At 39.6% G+C, this 20319-nt stretch overlaps 1 protein-coding gene across 1 annotated transcript in view; it reads right to left on the reverse strand.

The window, feature by feature from the left end:
* The window catches only part of kif13ba (kinesin family member 13Ba), a 174917-nt gene that overhangs the window by 131245 nt on the left and 23353 nt on the right, over positions 1-20319 (reverse strand). The window contains exon 2 of the mRNA XM_062020844.1: positions 11848-11941. Coding sequence (XP_061876828.1) covers positions 11848-11941 — 94 coding nt within the window. The remainder of the gene's footprint in view (positions 1-11847; positions 11942-20319) is intronic.

The following is a 20319-nucleotide window of genomic DNA, read 5'->3' on the forward strand; positions in this document are numbered from 1 at the left end:
AACCCAAAATGTTGAAAGAGCCATATTGGACCAAAAATACAAAAACAAATCTGTCTGGAGCCGCAAAACATTAAAAGCCATATTACATACAGATAGTGTACGTGTCATGAGATATAAATTGAATTAAGAGGACTTAAAGGAAACTAAATGACCTCAAATATACCTACCAATGAGGCATAATGATGCAATATGTACATATAGCTAGCCTAAATAGCATGTTAGCATTGGTTAACTTGCAGTCATGCAGTGACCAAATATGTCTGATTAGCACTCCACACAAGTCAATAACATCAACAAAACTCACCTTTCATGCACAACGTTAAAAGTGTGGTGGACAAAATGAGACAGAAAAAGAAGTGGCATAAAACACGTCCTAGAAAGTCGGAGAAAGTTATACATGTAAACAAACTAAGGTGAATTCAAGGACCGCCAAAATTAGTAGGACAATACGACGCTCGCCAAATACTCGAATCAGTGAAGCATGTTTAATATAAACAGTGTGATTTATAACAATTAGGGAGGTTTGTGTCATCTTTGTCCTCCTACAGAAACCATATTAAAACAAAAAATATATTTTTTTCCCCTCATCTTTTTCCATTTTTCATACATTTTTGAAAAAGCTCCAGAGAGCCACTAGGGCGGCGCTAAAGAGCCGCGGGTTGCCGACCCCTGGCCTACTATGTTACTGTATTTTAATGTTGGTCATTAGGTTTTATTTCATTTTAGAGTAACTATTTGAGAAAAGTTCAAACTTTTTTTTCCCCGGTTTGTCAGCCTAAAAAACGACTTTCTCTTGTTGTCCGAATTCCTTTAAACAGTTCCTTTTTCTGACAGCGAGACAAAAGGCATCCTGGCGGCGCAGCTGACACAGCATGCACCTGCGACATCAAGAGGTTCAGCCCCACTTCCTGTCAGCACGACCGCCGACAAACAAGTAAACGTGGAGTAAATCAGTGCGGACATTATGTAAATACGAGCGCGGCGACAAGAAGGAGAAGCATCTGTACGTTGGAAAACAGCGGTGCCCCATCCTCCTGCTGCTGCTTCCTTTTGTGGAGGCCACGGGGCAGCCGGAGAAACCACAACCCGGCTCTTGTTCGGTCCTCCATAAAAGTCACCGGGGAAAAGTTTATGGTCGACAGATGCTCCAGTGAATGTGGGAGTCATCCGCCGACTCAGCGCTCAAGGGAGAGGGGGCTCCGCGGCCAGCGGCGGCGACCCGGAGTTAACCCTCCGCCTGTGTTGCCACAGAAACGGAAGAGCGGCGAAAAAAGGGAGGAAGCCGTGCGGCGAGGAGTTGCGAGTCCATCTTTTTTATGCGCCATTGTCTTTCTTGTGGGCAAACTTGGCCGGAAGGCAGCGCTGCCATTACACCAACAGTCACAAGATCTTACTTGCTCCAAAAAGGGACAATCTCTATTCAGGCGTGTTATTCCAAAAAAAACCCACCGTGGAGTTAACCGTCTCAATAGGGAGCTGGTGTAAAAATATCTCTCTGTCCTCATGAAAATGCATTTTGCAGCCTGTCAACACAGAGCATGCCAGCGCAACAGGTGGCGTGCATCAAAGCTGGAAAAGGCTTAACAGGGGGAAGAGGGAATAGGAAATAGAGAGCGATAGGAAAGTAGAACTAAAAATCCTTAAAAAAACTAATTCACTGTATGTTCTACAAATATATAAATCATATCATATAAAAGCTGTTTTAGACTTAAAACTGAAACTGGTCATAATGTGTGCAGTACAAGGTATACATAGGGGTGTAACGGTACACAACATTTTTGTTTTTTTAGAGAAATTTAGAGGTCACGGTTCGGTTCATTTCCGGTACAGTAAGAAAACAACAAAATATAAATTTTTGGGTTATTTATTTACCAAATTTGTAAACAATGGCATAACATACATACCGTATTTCCTTGAATAGCCGCAGGGGCGCTAATTAATTTAAAACCTCCTGTCACTCCGGCGTTTACCGGAAGCCTGCGGGATGGCCATGCATGCGGTAATTATTTTAAAACCTCTTCTCACTCCGGCGTTTACCAAAAGGAACGCGGTAAATTTAGGCGTGCAACACACATGGTCACACATTAACACAAACTGCTCACTGAACTTTGTGGATATTATAAAAAATGTCAAAGTGCGATAAAAATTCAAATGTACAACTATGTAAATCCATTACAATGCATGATGGGAAAAATGTAAAAACACTCTCGCCACACTTACCCATGTTTGGCGCATTTTAGCTGCTTGATTACAAAACTTTAAGGAGGTCGTCTCGGAAGCAAACAAGATAGGAGTCAAACTTTCACATACTCTTAATATCCAATTATATTAATTATACACCCATTATATTGATAAAACATATACATATACTGTGTATGTCAGGCCTGACTCGGGGGGCCAAATTTAGAGAAAAAAATGTGTCTGGGGGCCGGAATATCTATTTTTAGGAACACTAATACAAAACCTCACAATAATGTCTGAATGCTAAAAACGTTATGACAGACCGCCTTAAAAACGGAATGGAATTTTTCATGTTTTTACTGAATGAGACACCCAGAATGTACATGAAAATAAAGAATGTGGGATTTACAATATTAACTATGAACGATAAAACACTGAATATTGACAACATATGAACGTCACACCCCCTCTCGATCGACATATTTTAAATGTTTTTATTGGATGACACACGCAGAATGTACATGAAAATAAAAAATGTGGGATTTACAATATTACCGTATTTCCTTGAATAGCCGCAGGGACGCTAATTAATTTAAAACCTCCTGTCACTCCGGCGTTTACCGGAAGCCTGCGGGATGGCCGTGCATGCGCTAATTATTTTAAAACCTCTTCTCACTCCGGCGTTTACCGAAAGGAATGCGGTAAATTTAGGCGTGCGCTTTGAGTGTGATGTAAGCATACCATCATGAAAAGCACATTTAATAAAAAAAAACGTTATTATGGCCTTACCTGTACTTATAAATGGAGTCCATTTGCAGCTCCTTCTGACCAAAAGCATCGATAACTTGTTTATAGAAGTCTTCCTTATTTTCTTTCTTCCGTTTTAAAAGTCTCTCTGTCTCGATGGAGATATTCCTTTAATTATTACCTCCTGCTTCGATTGAAAGTCCGGTTTAGAAAACGGTTTTATTTTAGATACCGGTATGTAATCCTCCATGTTAAAAAAAAAAAAATCTCTTGCTGCGTGTAGTCACTTCTTCTGCAGTACCGGAAGTCGCAAGAAGGATCACTAGCGCGGTAGCGCCCTCTACCACCAGGAGGCGGGAGTCATTTAAAGGCCTACTGAAATGAATTTTTTTTATTTAAACGGGGATAGCAGATCTATTCTATGTGTCATACTTGATCATTTCGCGATATTGCCATATTTTTGCTGAAAAGATTTAGTATAGAACGACGACGATAAAGATCGCAACTTTTGGTATCTGATAAAAAAAAAGGCTTGCCCCTACCGGAAGTAGCGTGACGTAGTCAATTGAACATATACGCAAAGTTCCCTATTGTTTACAATGATGGCCGCATGAAGTGAGAGAGATTCGGACCGAGAAAGCGACGATTTCCCCATTAATTTGAGCGAGGATGAAGAAAGATTTGTGGATGAGTAAAGTGCAAGTGAAGGACTAGTGGGGAGTGGAAGATGCTGTGAGAGCCGGGGGTGACCTGATATTCAGCTGGGAGTGACTAAAACAGTAAATAAACACAAGACATACAGTATATATACTCTATTAGCCACAACACAACCAGGCTTATATTTAATATGCCACACATTAATCCCACATAAAAACACCTAGGTGTTTGTTATGCTAGCTACTAGCTACTAGCTCGAGCTAGTTATAGCTCGAGCGGGTAATATGGACGGGATCCCGTCTATATAACCGGCCAATACAATTCAAACACCTGCACAACACACACACTCACTCAGCCCAAAGAACCGTTCACCTAACCCAAGGTTCATAAAGCTTATATATTTAACCAAAGTTACGTACATGACACGCACGTACGGGCAAGCAAGCAAATGTTTGGAAGCGCGCGGGTGGGACCTGATATTCAGCTGGGAATGACTACAACAGTAAATAAACACAAGACATATATATACTCTATTAGCCACAACACAACCAGGCTTATATTTAATATGCCACAAATTAATCCCGCATAACAAACACCTAGGTGTTTGTTATGCTAGCTCCTAGCTCCTAACTCGAGCTAGTTATAGCAAGCGATCAATATTTGGAAGCGTACTCACGGTATCGCGTCTGCGTCTGTTAACGAAGTCAAAGTCCTCCTGGTAAGAGTCTCTGTTGTCCGAGTTCTTCGATCTTGACTGCATCTTTCGGGAATGTAAACAATGAAACACCGACTGTGTTGTGTTGCTGACTTCCCTCGCAAAATACTCCGCTTCGCACCGACTTTCTTCTTTGCTTGCTCAGCTTCTTTCTCCATAATGCAATGAAGAAATTGCAACAGATTCACCAACACAGATGTCCAGAATACTGTGGAATAATGATGAAAACAGCTATTTCGTATTGGCTTCAATGGAGAAGTCATACCTGTGTTAAACTGGCTACGTCACGCGCATACGTCATCCTCCGAAGGCTTATTTCAACCGGAAGTGTGGCGGGAAATTTAAAATTGCACTTTATAAGTTAACCCGGCCGTATTGGCATGTGTTGCAATGTTAAGATTTAATCATTGATATATAAACTATCAGACTGCGTGGTCGGTAGTAGTGGCTTTCAGTAGGCCTTTAACAGGGGGAAGGGGGAATCGGAAATAAAGAGTGATAGGAAAGTAGAACTAAAAATACTTTAAAAAACTAATTCACTGTATGTTCTACAAATATATAAATCATATCATATAAAAGCTGTTTTAGACTTAAAACTGAAACTGGTCATAATGTGTGCAGTACAAATGAGGTATACATAGGGGTGTAACGGTACACAAAATTTTTGTTTTTTTAGAGAAATTTAGAGGTCACGGTTCGGTTCATTTCCGGTACAGTAAGAAAACAACAAAATATACATTGTTGGGTTATTTATTTACCAAATTTGTAAACAATGGCATAACATACATACCGTATTTCCTTGAATAGCCGCAGGGGCGCTAATTAATTTAAAACCTCCTGTCACTCCGGCGTTTACCGGAAGCCTGCGGGATGGCCGTGCATGCGGTAATTATTTTAAAACCTCTTTTCACTCCGGCGTTTACCAAAAGGAACGCGGTAAATTTAGGCGTGCAACACACATGGTCACACATTAACACAAACTGCTCACTGAACTTTGTGGATATTATAAAAAATGTCAAAGTGCGATAAAAATTCAAATTTACAACTATGTAAATCCATTACAATGCATGATGGGAAAAATGTAAAAACACTCTCGCCACACTTACCCATGTTTGGCGCATTTTAGCTGCTTGATTACAAAACTTTAAGGAGGTCGTCTCGGAAGTAAACAAGATAGGAGTCAAACTTTCACATACTCTTAATATCCAATTATATTAATTATACACCCATTATATTGATAGAACATATACATATACTGTGTATGTCAGGCCTGGGCAGTTATTCTGACTCGGGGGGCCAAATTTAGAGAAAAAAATGTGTCTGGGGGCCGGAATATCTATTTTTAGGAACACTAATACAAAACCTCACAATAATGTCTGAATGCTAAAAACGTTATGACAGACCGCCTTAAAAACGGAATGGAATTTTTCATGTTTTTACTGAATGAGACACCCAGAATGTACATGAAAATAAAGAATGTGGGATTTACAATATTAACTATGAACGATAAAACACTGAATATTGACAACATATGAACGTCACACCCCCTCTCAATCGACATATTTTAAATGTTTTTATTGGATGACACACGCAGAATGTACATGAAAATAAAAAATGTGGGATTTACAATATTACCGTATTTCCTTGAATAGCCGCAGGGGCGCTAATTAATTTAAAACCTCCTGTCACTCCGGCATTTACCGGAAGCCTGCGGGATGGCCGTGCATGCGCTAATTATTTTAAAACCTCTTCTCACTCCGGCATTTACCGAAAGGAACGCGGTAAATTTAGGCGTGCGCTTTGAGTGTGATGTAAGCATACCATCATGAAAAGCACATTTAATAAAAAAAAAACGTTATTATGGTCTTACCTGTACTTATAAATGGAGTCCATGTGCAGCTCCTTCTGACCAAAAGCATCGATAACTTGTTTATAGAAGTCTTCCTTATTTTCTTTCTTCAGTTTTAAAAGTCTCTCTGTCTCGATGGAGATATTCCTTTAATTATTACCTCCTGCTTCCGCAATACTTCTCCTCTTAGTCTATTCTTAAAACCCACTCTGCTGGTGATTGATACCAGATATTGTGGAAGTCGATTCCAGTAAGTGATTGCCCTATACATTACAGTCTTTTTCAAAACATCACTTTTGGGTTTAAGACGGGTGAAAGCACCTCTTAGGGCTAACCTGGTACCATAGTTGTGACTTTCACTAGCAAGAAACAGCTGAGAATACAGATATGAAGGTTTATGGCAGGGGTCACCAACCTTTTTGAAACCAAGAGCTACTTCTTGGGTACTGATTAATGCGAAGGGCTACCATTTTGTTACACACTTAAATAAATTGCCAGAAATAGCCAATTTGCTCAATTTACCTTTAACTCTATGTTATTATTAATAATTAATGATATTTACACGTAATTGAACGGTTTAAAAGAGGAGAAAACACGAAAAAAATGACAATTAAATTTTGAAACATAGTTTATCTTCAATTTCGAATCTTTAAAATTCTAAATTCAACCGAAAAAAAGAAGACAAAAACTTAAAAAAATAATTCATGGAACATCATTAGTAATTTTTCCTGATTAAGATTAATTTTAGAATTTTGATGACATGTTTTAAATAGGTTAAAATCCAATCTACACTTTGTTAGAATATAAAACAAATTGGACCAAGCTATATTTCTAACAAAGACAAATCATTATTTCTTCTAGATTTTCCAGAACAAAATTTTTTAAATAAATTCAAAAGACTTTGAAATACGATTTAAATTTGATTCTACAGATTTTCTAGATTTGCCAGAATAATTTTTTTGAATTTTAATCATAATAAGTTTGAAGAAATATTTCACAAATATTCTTAGTCGAAAAAACAGAAGCTAAAATGAAGAATTAAATTACAATTTAATTATTATTCTTTACAATAAAAAAAATACATTTACTTGAACATTGATTTAAATTGTCAGGAAAGAAGAGGAAGGAATTTAAAAGGTAAAAAGGAATATGTGTTTAAAAATCCTAAAATCATTTTTAAGGTTGTATTTTTTCCTCTAAATTTGTCTTTCTGAAAGTTATAAGAAGCAAAGTAAAAAAATTCATGAATTTATTTAAACAAGTGAAGACCAAGTCTTTAAAATATTTTCTTGGATTTTCACATTCTATTTGAGTTTTGTCTCTCTTAGAATTAAAAATGTCGGGCAAAGCGAGACCAGATTGCTAGTAAATAAATAAAATTTAAAAAATAGAGGCAGCTCACTGGTAAGTGCTGCTATTTGAGCTATTTTTAGAACAGGCCGGCGGGCTACTCATGTGGTCCTTACGGGCGACCTGGTGCCCGCGGGCACCGCGTTGGTGACCCCTGGTTTATGGTATGTATAGATTGTTTTTAAAAATAGAATCAAACTACACGCTAGTCTTTCACCAACTCTCATCCATGACAATTCATTATGCATGAGCTCAACGCCGGTCCTAAATGAGCAATGGAGAGCTAGTCTGGCAGCTCTGTTTTGGGTAAACTGGATTTTATTGAGTTCTTGTTTAGATGCATTACACCAGATTGCTGGGCAGTAGTCAAGATGTGACAATACAAGGGATTGTATAACTTGTTTCGTAGTTGTGTTAGTTAAAAAATAGGCACTTCTTCTTATGATTGAGATGCTTCTGCTCATTTTTGTTACTCTGTTATTAATGTGAGTGGCCCAAGATAGTCCTTCATCTATTGTAACTCCCAGCAACCTGGCTTCTTTAACTTTGTTCAATATGAACTCCGTTCAAAGAAACATTCAATATGCGTTCCTTTCTATGAGCATGTTTTGAGCAAATAACAAGACATTTTGTTTTGGAAATATTAAGTTTCATCTTATTTTCTGTAACCCATTTAGAAATCTGCATAACCTTGTCTTGTAGTATACCGCTCAGGTCTGTGCAATTATCAGCATAAGCATATATTGTTGTGTCATCTGCGTAAATTGCACAGCAACCAGTCTTTAAAATACATGACATATCATTTACAAATATTGAGTATAATAAAGGTCCCAGGCAACTTCCCTGGGGAATACCACAATATAATGTTTTAATATTTGAAAGGGTTCCATTGGTGCCTTATGGTCCGGAAAATACGGTATTAATTAGGGATAAATGCTTTAAAATGTTATATTGGAAGTTATCGGTTTCAAAATTATCGGTATCGGTTTCAAAAAGTAAAATGTATGACTTTTCAATACGCCACTGTGTACACGGACGTAGGGAGAAGTACAGAGCGCCAATAAACCTTAAAAAGGCACTGCCTTTGCGTGCCGAACCCAGTCACATAATATCTACGGCTTTTCACACACACACAAGTGAATGCAATGCATACTTGGTCAACGGCCATACAGGTCACACTGAGGGTGGCTGTATAAACAACTTTAACACTGTTACAAATATGTGCCACACTGTGACTCAAAGCTGCAAAATGTTGAATTTGAAGCCATGCTATTTTGACATAAATGGAGTGCTTACCCAAATAAACCGGGAAAAACATCCCAGGCCAGCTGGACCGAGTGAGTCACAGTTTATATACGCTGTCTGGCTAGCTGTGTACAAACAAAACATGAAATGTGGGCTAATACTTTACTGAAACTGTAATATGATCGTTCATGTTTTTCAGTCAGTACGGAATGGTGTCTTCTCGCAGTGTTGCGCATTACAAACTCAAACGCGGTTTCATGTTGACGTAGTTGCTAGCTTATCTCTTTCCGTAGCTAACTATTACGGCTAATATTGTAGCACGCTGATGTGTTACTACGCTAGAAAAAAAAGAGTTCCTCAGTGTTCACACTTACAATAACAATGTCGCTACTAGAGATGTCCGATAATATCAGACTGCCGATACTATCGGCCAATAAATGCTTTAAAATGTAATATCGGAAATTATCGGTTTCAAAATTATAGGTATCGGTTTAAAAAAGTAAAATGTATAACTTTTCAATACGCCACTGTGTACACGGACGTAGGGAGAAGTACAGAGCGCCAATAAACCTTAAAAAGGCACTGCCTTTGCATGCCGTCCCAGTCACATAATATCTACGGCTTTTCACACACACAAGTGAATGCAACGCATACATGGTCAACAGCCATACAGGTCACACTGAGGGTGTCTGTATAAACAACTTTAACACTGTTACAAATATGCACCACACATGTGAACCCACACCAAACAAGAATGACAAACACATTTCGGGAGAACATCCGCACCGTAACACAACATAAACACAACAGAACAAATACCCAGAACCCCTTGCAGCACTAACTCTTCTGGGACGCTACAATATACAACCCCGCAACCTCCCCCACCTCCCTCAACCTCCTCATGCTCTCTCAGGGAGAGCATGTCCCAAATTCCAAGCTGCTGTTTTGAGGCATGTTAAAAAAAATAATGCACTTTGTGACTTCAATAATACATATGGCAGTGCCATGTTGGCATTTTTTTCCATAACTTGAGTTGCTTTATTTTGCAAAACCTTGTTACATTGTTTAATGCATCCAGCGGGGCATCACAACAAAATTAGGCATAATAATGTGTTAATTCCACGACTGTATATATTAATATTAGGGCTGCAACAACTAATCGATTAAATCGATTAAAATCGAATATAAAAATAGTTGCCGATTAATTTAGTCATCGATTCGTTGGATCTATTCTATGCGCATGCGCAGAGGCTTTTAAAAAAAAAAAAAAAAAAAAAAAAAAAAAAATTTAAATAAACCTTTATTTATAAACTGCAACATGTACAAACAGCTGAGAAACGATAATCAAAAATAAGTATGGTGCCAGTATGCTGGGTTTTTTCAATAAAATACTGGATAGGACAGAAATGTAGTTTGTCTCTTTTATCCGATTATTAATCGAAGTACTAATCGACAGATTAATCGATTATCACATTAATCGTTAGTTGCAGCCCTAATTAATATCGGTTGATATCGGAATCGGTAATTAAGAGTTGGACAATATCGGAAGAACATTTTGTATTACATTTTAAAGCCATTATCGGACATCTCTAGTAATAATTGAATGGACTGATTGTTGATTGCGTTCACAATCTTCATGGTCACGCTCATGCCTACTCCAATCAGTTTATGCCGTTCAAAGGTCAAAATGCCTTCAAAGGTAAGTCTTTGTAAAAGTACACATTCATGTGGATACAGCCTCCGTCTGGACTAGAAAAAAGAAAATGCTTCTGTTTTAACTAGCACAGGGGTCGGCAACCTTTACCACTCAAAGAGCCATTTTGGCAAGTTTCACAAATTAAAGAAAGTAATGGGAGCCACAAAAAAAAAGTAAAATGAAAAACACAGCATAAAAAGCTTAAATGCTTTGTGCTATGTTAACCAGGGGTCTCCGACACACACACCGGCACGCACTTTAATGTGGAAATTTGATGTTAGTGCAGCCCGCGAGTTTTGAATGAATGGCGCTTGATAGCGTCATACTTGCCAACCCTCTCATTTTTCCCGGGAGACTCCCGAATATCAGAGCGTGATGACACTGCATTTGGCGCCCTCTACAGTCTGCCCTAAAAGTGTACCTGCTCGACTACATGTAGATTGCAGTTTCAGCTTGCTCATGTAAGTGACAGCAAGGCGTACTAGCTCAGCAGCCACACATCTTACACTGACGGTACCAATACCCAGAATCCCATGCAGCCCTAACTCTTCCGCTCAACCAACGCACGGAGAGGGGGGGGGGTTGATGTGTGGGGGGATTTGGTGGTAGCGGGGGTGTATAATGTAGACTGGAAGAGTTAGGGCTGCATGGGATTCTGGGTAATGGTTGTGTTGTGTTTATGTTGTGTTACGGTGGGATGTTCTCCAGAAATGTGTTTTTCATTCTTTTTTGGTGTGGGTTCACAGTGTGGCGCATATTTGTAACGTAACAATGTTAAAGTTGTTTGATACGGCTACCGTCAGTGTAAGCTGTGTGGCTGATGAGTAAGTATGCTTTGCTGTCTCCTGTGTGTGCAAGTAATAACAACATGCAACATGTGGCTGGACTGGCACGCTGTATGTAAATGCTATAGAGGACAATTACTGCAGTGCAATTAGGGCACGCCCTTTATTTAGTAATTAGAGTGTAAATAGGATTATTTTTTCCCTGGGAGTTATCTAGGAGAGACACTGAGATCCATAAACCTCCTGGGAAAATCGGGGGGGTCGGCATATATGTAGCTGAGCCGCATCAGAGTGGTCAAGGAGCCGCATGCGGCTCCGGAGCCGCGGGTTGCCGACCCCTGAACTAGCACAACAGAAACCAGGATGTCCTGAAGTCAGTCCAAAACAAACTGACAACCCAATCAGGCACCAACCCAACTACAAATGGCAGCCGCCTAAAAAACAAACCAGGCGGGAAATGCGCCCGTTTCTGCAAGTTCCATTAGTGGATTTTGTGAGTTTCCTGTCAAAGTGCCGCGCGGTGACAACAAAGCCACATTCCACACCCAGTCGACTTTAGTGGCCACACAATAAGCACTGCAATGTACAGCGCAGCAGACACGGAATGTGAGCAACGACATACCTGGAGTCGCTCTTGCCCAGGTTGGTCCCCGCCGGATTGAGGATGGTCTGGTTCTTCACCATCTCCACCACACACTTGGTGTTCAATTCCTTTTCTGGGGATGAGACAGGACACGATATTGGCATCATGGCGTTATGATATATCCTTGAAAAACTGTACTTGCAGACTACACAACAGAATAACTGTCAAAAATCCAGAGAGAAAGATGGCACTCATTTCCAATGACTGTTTTTGAAGCGAGCACCGAACGCTTCATCCTAACAATGACAGCAGTGCGGTCTCTTTTTCGATATAAGATACATATTTGCACGTATAGCTGCTTTGCAAGTAGGGCTGCACAATTCATCGACATTGAGGTTTTATTTATGTTTTCCGGGTTATAAAAGCCACACCCATTACATTTTTGTGAAAAAAAAAAATATTAGCCGCACCGACTATAAGCCGCAGACATATACACTACCGTTCAAAAGTTTGGGGTCACATTAAAATGTCCTTATTTTTGAAGGAAAAGCACTGTACTTTTCAATGAAGATAACTGTAAACTAGTCTTAACTTGAAAAAAATACACTCTACACATTGCTAATGTGGTAAATGACTATTCTAGCTGCAAATGTCTGGTTTTTGGCGCAATATCTACATAGGCCCATTTCCAGCAACTATCACTCCAGTGTTCTAATGGTACAATGTGTTTGCTCATTGGCTGAGAAGGCTAATTGATGATTAGAAACCCCTTGTGCAATCATGTTCACACATCTGAAAACAGTTTAGCTCGTTACAGAAGCTACAAAACTGACCTTCCTTTGAGCAGATTGAGTTTCTGGAGCATCACATTTGTGGGGTCAATTAAACGCTCAAAATGGCCAGAAAAAGAGAACTTTCATCTGAAACTCGACAGTCTATTCTTGTTCTAAGAAATGAAGGCTATTCCACAAAATTGTTTGGGTGACCCCAAACTTTTGAACGGTAGTGTACATTGTGAAATTAGTTAGTTTTTCTTATTATAAATGTTTATTATAATGTTTTCCTTAATTGTTTCCAAACTTTGTCTGTAGCAAGGCAGTAAAACGGCTGATCAAACCAAACAGAAGTCACTGTCATGCACCTACTAGCTGTGGAAGCTAGCTCTCCAATCAGCTAAACAGACTCGATAACTCCACGGCAACGTTTTGGTGAATTTACGAAACTGAAACAATACAAAACGAATGCCAATGTAAGTTAACAATACTCACACAGACACTCGTACACCGGTTGGCATATTAGCTAATGTTAACAACGCTGGCTGTATTACATAAGGATAGCACGTACAAATATGCATGAAAACCCTCTTTCAGACATGACACATGGGATGGTTTAGTAAGTATGAATAGTTTTAGTTGCATTGTAAAACTTACAAACGTTGCTTGGAGTGAAGAATGAAGAATCCATATTGGTAGCAACGCTGTGGACGGCTAGAAGACTGAACAGCACTCTAATTCAGTTTGAAAGCACTAAATGAAAGAATACTGCAGCACCTGCAGTGAGCGAACTTGTCCAAAAGATGGCGCTATAGCACAAACAAAACACATTCTCAGTGTATTTGTTTTGTTTGTTGTTTTTTAATGGCCATCAGCAAAGAAAAATCCATAAATTAGCCGTACCGCCTTATAAGCCACACGGTTCAAAGTGTGGAGAAAAGGTAGCGGCTTCTAGTCTGGAATTTACAGTAGTGCAATAACCAATAACCAGTTTTTTTTTGTTTTTTTTACCTCCGCCGTACCCGGCATTTGAGTGACAGACACATTCGCCAATCAGAATTGTTGAGCCTCGCGTCCTTTGCTGCCTGGCCAATCAAAAGTGTTTACATAGCGCCAGTGCGCTAATAACAAACTTGCACCATAAAAAAATGTTTTGATGGTGACTAGGCCAGTCAATAAGTCAATTATCGTAACGGTAAATGAAAATGAAGTCAAAATACTTTGTCGGCATCGATAGATTGCAATGACTGTGTGTGTTTGTTTTCTTCATCTCTCGCTTCAAACGGAGCAAGAGGTCTCACTCATGTTTATTTAACAGGAAAATTAACTGAACACAGTGGGCCCTCTTATCAGTCATCCACAATCTTTGTCTCGGTGGGCGCAGATCAGGGTTGCTGGCTTAAACACACAGGAAACACAGACAGAGAGACCACCTTCATGCAACTCGCTAGCGAGAAGTTCCGCAAAGTACCAAAAATTAAAGGCCTACAGAAAGCCACTACTAGCGACCACGCAGTCTGATAGTTTATATATCAATGATGAAATCTTAACATTGAAACACATGCCAATACTTATGAAGTGCAATTTTAAAATTCCCGCCACACTTCCGCTTGAAAAACTCCTTTGGATATGATTTATGCGCGTGACGTCACAAAATCCACGGAAGTGGTTGGACCCCATCGGACCCGATACAAAAACCTCTTGTTTTCTTCGACAAAATTCCACAGTATTCTGGACATCTGTGTTGGTGAATCTTTTGCAATTTGTTTAATGAACAATGGAGGCTGCAAAGAAGAACATTGTAGGTGGGATCGATCGGTGTATTAGCGGCTAAGTACAATACTAAGGACTACTTACTACGCCTAGCCGATGCTTGCCGCCAAACCCACGGAGGAAGTCCTTCGTCGCGCCGTCGATCGCTGGAACGCAGGTGAGCACGGGTGTTGATGGGAAGATGAGGGCTGGCTGGCGTAGGTGGAGCGCTAATGTTTTTATCATAGTTCTGTGAGGTCCGGGTGCTAAGTTGCTAAATTAGCCTTAGCGTCGTTAGCAACAGCATTGTTAAGCCTTACCAGGCTGAGAATTTTTAACCGTGTAGTTACATGTCCATGGTTTAATAGTATTGTTGATCTTCTGTCTATCCTTCCAGGCAGGGGTTTATTTATTTTGTTTCTATCTTCATTTGAGAACGATGCTATCACGTTAGCTCAGTAGCTAAGTGTGTCGCCGATGTATTGTCGTGGAGATAAAAGTCACTGTGAATGTCCATTTCGCGTGCTCGACTCTCATTTTCAAGAGGATATAGTATCCGAGGTGATTTGAAATACAAATCCGTGATCCACAATAGAAAAAGGAGAGTGTGGAATCCAATGAGCCAGCTTGTACCTAAGTTACGGTCAGAGCGAAAAAAGATACGTCCATCACTGCCTCTCAAGTCGTTCACTGTAACGTTCCTCATCTACGAATCTTTCATCCTCGCTCAAATTAATGGGGTAATCGTCGCTCCGAATCTCTCTCGCTCCATTGTAAACAAAGGAAAATTGTGAGGAATATTACCTCCTGTGGCATCACGCTACTTCCGGTACAGGCAAGGCTCTTTTTATCAGCGAGCAAAAGTTGCAAACTTTATCGTCGATTTTCTCTACTAAATCCTTTCAGCAAAAATATGGCAATATCACAAAATGATCAAGTATGACACATAGAATGGATCTGCTATTCCCGTTTAAATAAAAACAATTCATTTCAGTAGGCCTTTAAAGGCCTACTGAAACCTACTACTAGCGACCACGCAGTCTGATAGTTTATACATCAATGATGAAATCTTAACATTGCAACACATGCCAATACGGCCGGGTTAACTTATAAAGTGACTTTTAAAACCTCCCGGGAAATATCCGGCTGAAACGTCGCGGTATGATGACGTATGCGCGTGACGAAGTCCGAGTAACGGAAGTTATGGTACCCGTAGAATCCTATACAAAAAGCTCTGTTTTCATTTCATAATTCCACAGTATTCTGGACATCTTTTGCAATTTTTTTAATGAACAATGAAGGCTGCAAAGAAGACAGTTGTAGGTGGGATCGGTGTATTAGCAGCGGACTACAGCAACACAACCAGGAGGACTTTGTTGGAGCGCTAGCCGCGCTAGCCGCGCTAGCCGCCGACCTCACCTTGACTTCCTACGTCTCCGGGCCGCCAAACGCATCGGGTGAAGTCCTTCGTCCTTCTGCCGATCGCTGGAACGCAGGTGAGCACGGGTGTTGATGAGTAGATGAGGGCTGGCTGGCGTAGGTGGAGAGCTAATGTTTTTAGCATAGCTCTGTGAGGTCCCGTTGCTAAGTTGCTAAGTTAGCTTCAATGGTGTCGTTAGCACAGCATTGTTAACCTTCGCCAGCCTGGAAAGCATTAACCGTGTATTTACATGTCCACGGTTTAATAGTATTGTTGATTTTCTATCTATACTTCCAGTCAGGGCTTTATTTTTTTGTTTCTATATGCAGTTAAAGCACGATGCTATCACGTTAGCTCGTAGCTTAAGCATTTCGTCGATGTATTGTCGTGGAGATAAAAGGCACTGAATGTCCATTTCGCGTTCTCGACTCTCATTTTCAAGAGGACATAGTATCCGAGGTGGTTTGAAATACAAATCCGTGATCCACAATAGAAAAAGGAGAGAGTGTGGAATCCAATGAGCCAGCTTGTACCTAAGTTACGGTCAGAGCGAAAAAAGATACGCCCATCACTGCCTCTCTAGTCCTTCACTGTAACGTTCCTCATCTACGAATCTTTCATCCTCGCTCAAATTAATGGGGTAATCGTCACTTTGTCGCTCCGAATCTCTCTCGCTCCATTGTAAACAAAGGAAAATTGTGAGGAATACTAGCTCCTGTGACGTCACGCTACTTCCGGTACAGGCAAGGCTCTTTTTATCAGCGAGCAAAAGTTGCAAACTTTATCGTCGATTTTCTCTACTAAATCCTTTCAGCAAAAATATGGCAATATCACAAAATGATCAAGTATGACACATAGAATGGATCTGCTATTCCCGTTTAAATAAAAAAAAGTCATTTCAGTAGGCCTTTAAGAGGAAAAAAAAAATGATTACAAAGCCAAATGTCTCGTTGTTGGAATATTTCAGGCAATATGAGCCCATCAACACACACTTCGTTAGTGAATGCCGTGAAGGCAGCTTACAAAAAGACAACGTCCAAACTTGTTTTTCCAACTGGAAAAAAGGCATTTTAAGATGTTCAATATTTATCTAAGCACAGTGTTTGCTTAGAGAAATGTGACCATATTAACTTTTTGCCTGTTTATATAGCATAACTAAGTTATTCATCTTCCAATTACAGTACAATAGTGAACAATTCTACAGTGACGAAAAATATAAGCTTATATCCTTTTAAATGTTTGATGATTGCATTCGTGCTTATTATTGCATAACTATGTCAGAAAATAATGCAGACAAAAATATCGTTTATCGGTAACAATTTGTAAGACAATATCGTCCATCCAAATTAGAAAACAAAAACCTCACTGTAAAGTTTTTATCGGTTATTGTTTTAGTTTAAGGGTATGATATAGACCAGGGGTGTCCAAACATACTTCAGTTTGGCCCGCGAGAACCCATTTTAAATATCTAATTGCTGCAAATTTTCCTCTAATTTATAGACAAAATGAATAGATCAGGTCAAAGACCACAAATTGTGATTTGAAGTTAATGGAGCACAGCCTTTACTCCTATGACCCAATCCAAACAAACTTCCCTACTCATGGCGAAAGAAAAAAAATGCAAACACAAATAGACAACACACATGGTCACACATTAACACAAACTGCTCACTGAACTTTGTGGATATTATAAAAAATGTCAAAGTGCGATAAAAATTCAAATGTACAACTATGTAAATCCATTACAATGCATGATGGGAAAAATGTAAAAACACTCTCGCCACACTTACCCATGTTTGGCGCATTTTAGCTGCTTGATTACAAAACTTTAAGGAGGTCGTCTCGGAAGTAAACAAGATAGGAGTCAAACTTTCACATACTCTCAATATCCAATTATATTAATTATACACCCATTATATTGATAAAACATATACTGTGTATGTCAGGCCTGGGCAGTTATTCTGACAAATTTAGAGAAAAAAATGTGTCTGGGGGCCGGAATATCTATTTTTAGGAACACTAATACAAAACCTCACAATAATGTCTGAATGCTAAAAACGTTATGACAGACCGCCTTAAAAACGGAATGGAATTTTTCATGTTTTTACTGAATGAGACACCCAGAATGTACATGAAAATAAAGAATGTGGGATTTACAATATTAACTATGAACGATAAAACACTGAATATTGACAACATATGAACGTCACACCCCTCTCGATCGACATATTTTAAAAAAATTTATTGGATGAGACACGCAGAATGTACATGAAAATAAAGAATGTGGGATTTACAATATTAACTATGAACGATAAAACACTGAATATTGACAACATATGAACGTCACACCCCCTCTCGATCGACATATTTTAAAAAATTTTATTGGATGAGACACGCAGAATGTACATGAAAATAAAGAATGTGGGATTTACAATATTACCGTATTTCCTTGAATAGCCGCAGGGGCGCTAATTAATTTAAAACCTCCTGTCACTCCGGCGTTTACCGGAAGCCTGCGGGATGGCTGTGCATGCGCTAATTATTTTAAAACCTCTTCTCACTCCGGCGTTTACCAAAAGGAATGCGGTAAATTTAGGCGTGCGCTTTGAGTGTGATGTAAGCATACCATCATGAAAAGCACATTTAATAAAAAAAACGTTATTATGGTCTTACCTGTACTTAAAAATGGAGTCCATTTGCAGCTCCTTCTGACCAAAAGCATCGATAACTTGTTTATAGAAGTCTTCCTCATTTTCTTTCTTCAGTTTTAAAAGTCTCTCTGTCTCGATGGAGATATTCCTTTAATTATTACCTCCTGCTTCCATTGAAAGTCCAGTTTAGAAAACTGTTTTATTTTAGATACCGGTATGTAGTCCTCCATGTTAAAAGTTCAGGCGAGAGGAAAAAAAAGACAATCTGTTGCTGCGTGTTGTCACTTCTTCTGCAGTACCGGAAGTCGCAAGAAGGATCACTAGCGCCCTCTACCACCAGGAGGCGGGAGTCATTTAATGACTCATACCGTATTTGACACACACAGCTACGGTATATTAATAAAACATAGCTGCTTACTGTTCTTTTTAGCATACCGTACCGGTATTCAATAGCTTGGACCTCAAATCCTAGTGAATAACTCTTTATCTTTTTTCCTTTGTGCGATTGCAAACTACTGAAAGCAGCTTCCTCCATTTTGAAAATGAGGACAGGTAAATCGTCACTCGTGACGTAACGAATTTGACCCGGCGGAAGTTCTAGACATATGCTAAATATTTAGCGAAACGAGTTTGACCCGGCGAAAATTATAGACATGCGATAATAAAATTAATATTTTGCGAAACAAATTTGATCCGGCGTTAATAATGAACCGGCGATAAGGCCAAGCATGCGTTAATTATTTTGAGATTGGCAGTAATTCTAGACGTGCGAATACTATATTCCCTGCGCCAATTCAAGGAAATACGGTAACTACGAACGATAAAACACTGAATATTGACAACATATGAACGTCACACCCCCTCTCCATCGACATATTTTACATTTTTTTATTGAATGAGACACGCAGAATGTACATGAAAATAAAGAATGTTGGATTTACAATATTAACTATGAACGATAAAACACTGAACCACGGCTTTATAATCCTAATAACATCCGCTGGAGCAGGGAGGCTGGGAAAGTCAGAGTGTGAACAAAATGACCTTTTACCTTGCAGAAGTTAATCAATAAAAGAGGACACACACAGCCCAAGTGACCCTGAACGGTTTATTTAACGGTGCAACACGTCCTTCACACGGTCGTCTCCAACTTAGCACTCAGCAAGGAGCCCCCTAATACTTTCATCCACTTTGTTATGGTGTTTAAATATACACATATCAGGCATTTAAATGGTCAGATCATGTGACACACGGCGTTCACTTCTCTGCAGTTTGTCAATAAGGACGGGAGGTGGGAGTCCTTGGTGGGGATATCCTCTGAGGTCAGCACACCTTCCTATGGAATTCGACAAGAGGCGCTGGAGGTGGTATTTCCACAAGTGAACATGCAAATAGGGCGAAACTTGTGGTAGGACGCAGGTTCAATGTTTGCTTGAAGTCTGCAGTTGTTGTTTTTTTTGAAAGACACTCCTTCATTTTAGAACTCGCCCGTTACAAAGCATGAAAGGCATGCGCCGACAAGCTAACTAATGTTGATATTTGTTTAATGGGTTGAGGCAGGGAAAAACATGCTGTAAACGGTGCAAACAGTATGACATCATGCGCAAGGTCTACCGCCCAGAAGAATACGATGGAATCTAACATTTTAAATAAAGGCCAATATGTTTATGATACCAGCGAAATAAACAAAAACGAGAACAGTTATATAGTAATAAGTGCCCGGGCATGCAAAGTGGGGAAGGAGCTGTATCTGCAGTGTTGCCTGCAGGCACTGCTTGTCACATGTGTGTGCTAATTATCAACATTAGCTTGACAAGTGGATTACAGTCTACAGCAGGGGTCACCAACGCGGTGCCCGCGGGCACCAGGTAGCCCGTAAGGACCAGATGAGTAGCCCGCTGGCCTGTTCTAAAAA

The sequence above is a fragment of the Entelurus aequoreus genome, linkage group LG02 (genome assembly GCF_033978785.1).
Source record: "Entelurus aequoreus isolate RoL-2023_Sb linkage group LG02, RoL_Eaeq_v1.1, whole genome shotgun sequence".
Taxonomy (NCBI): Eukaryota; Metazoa; Chordata; class Actinopteri; order Syngnathiformes; family Syngnathidae; genus Entelurus; species Entelurus aequoreus.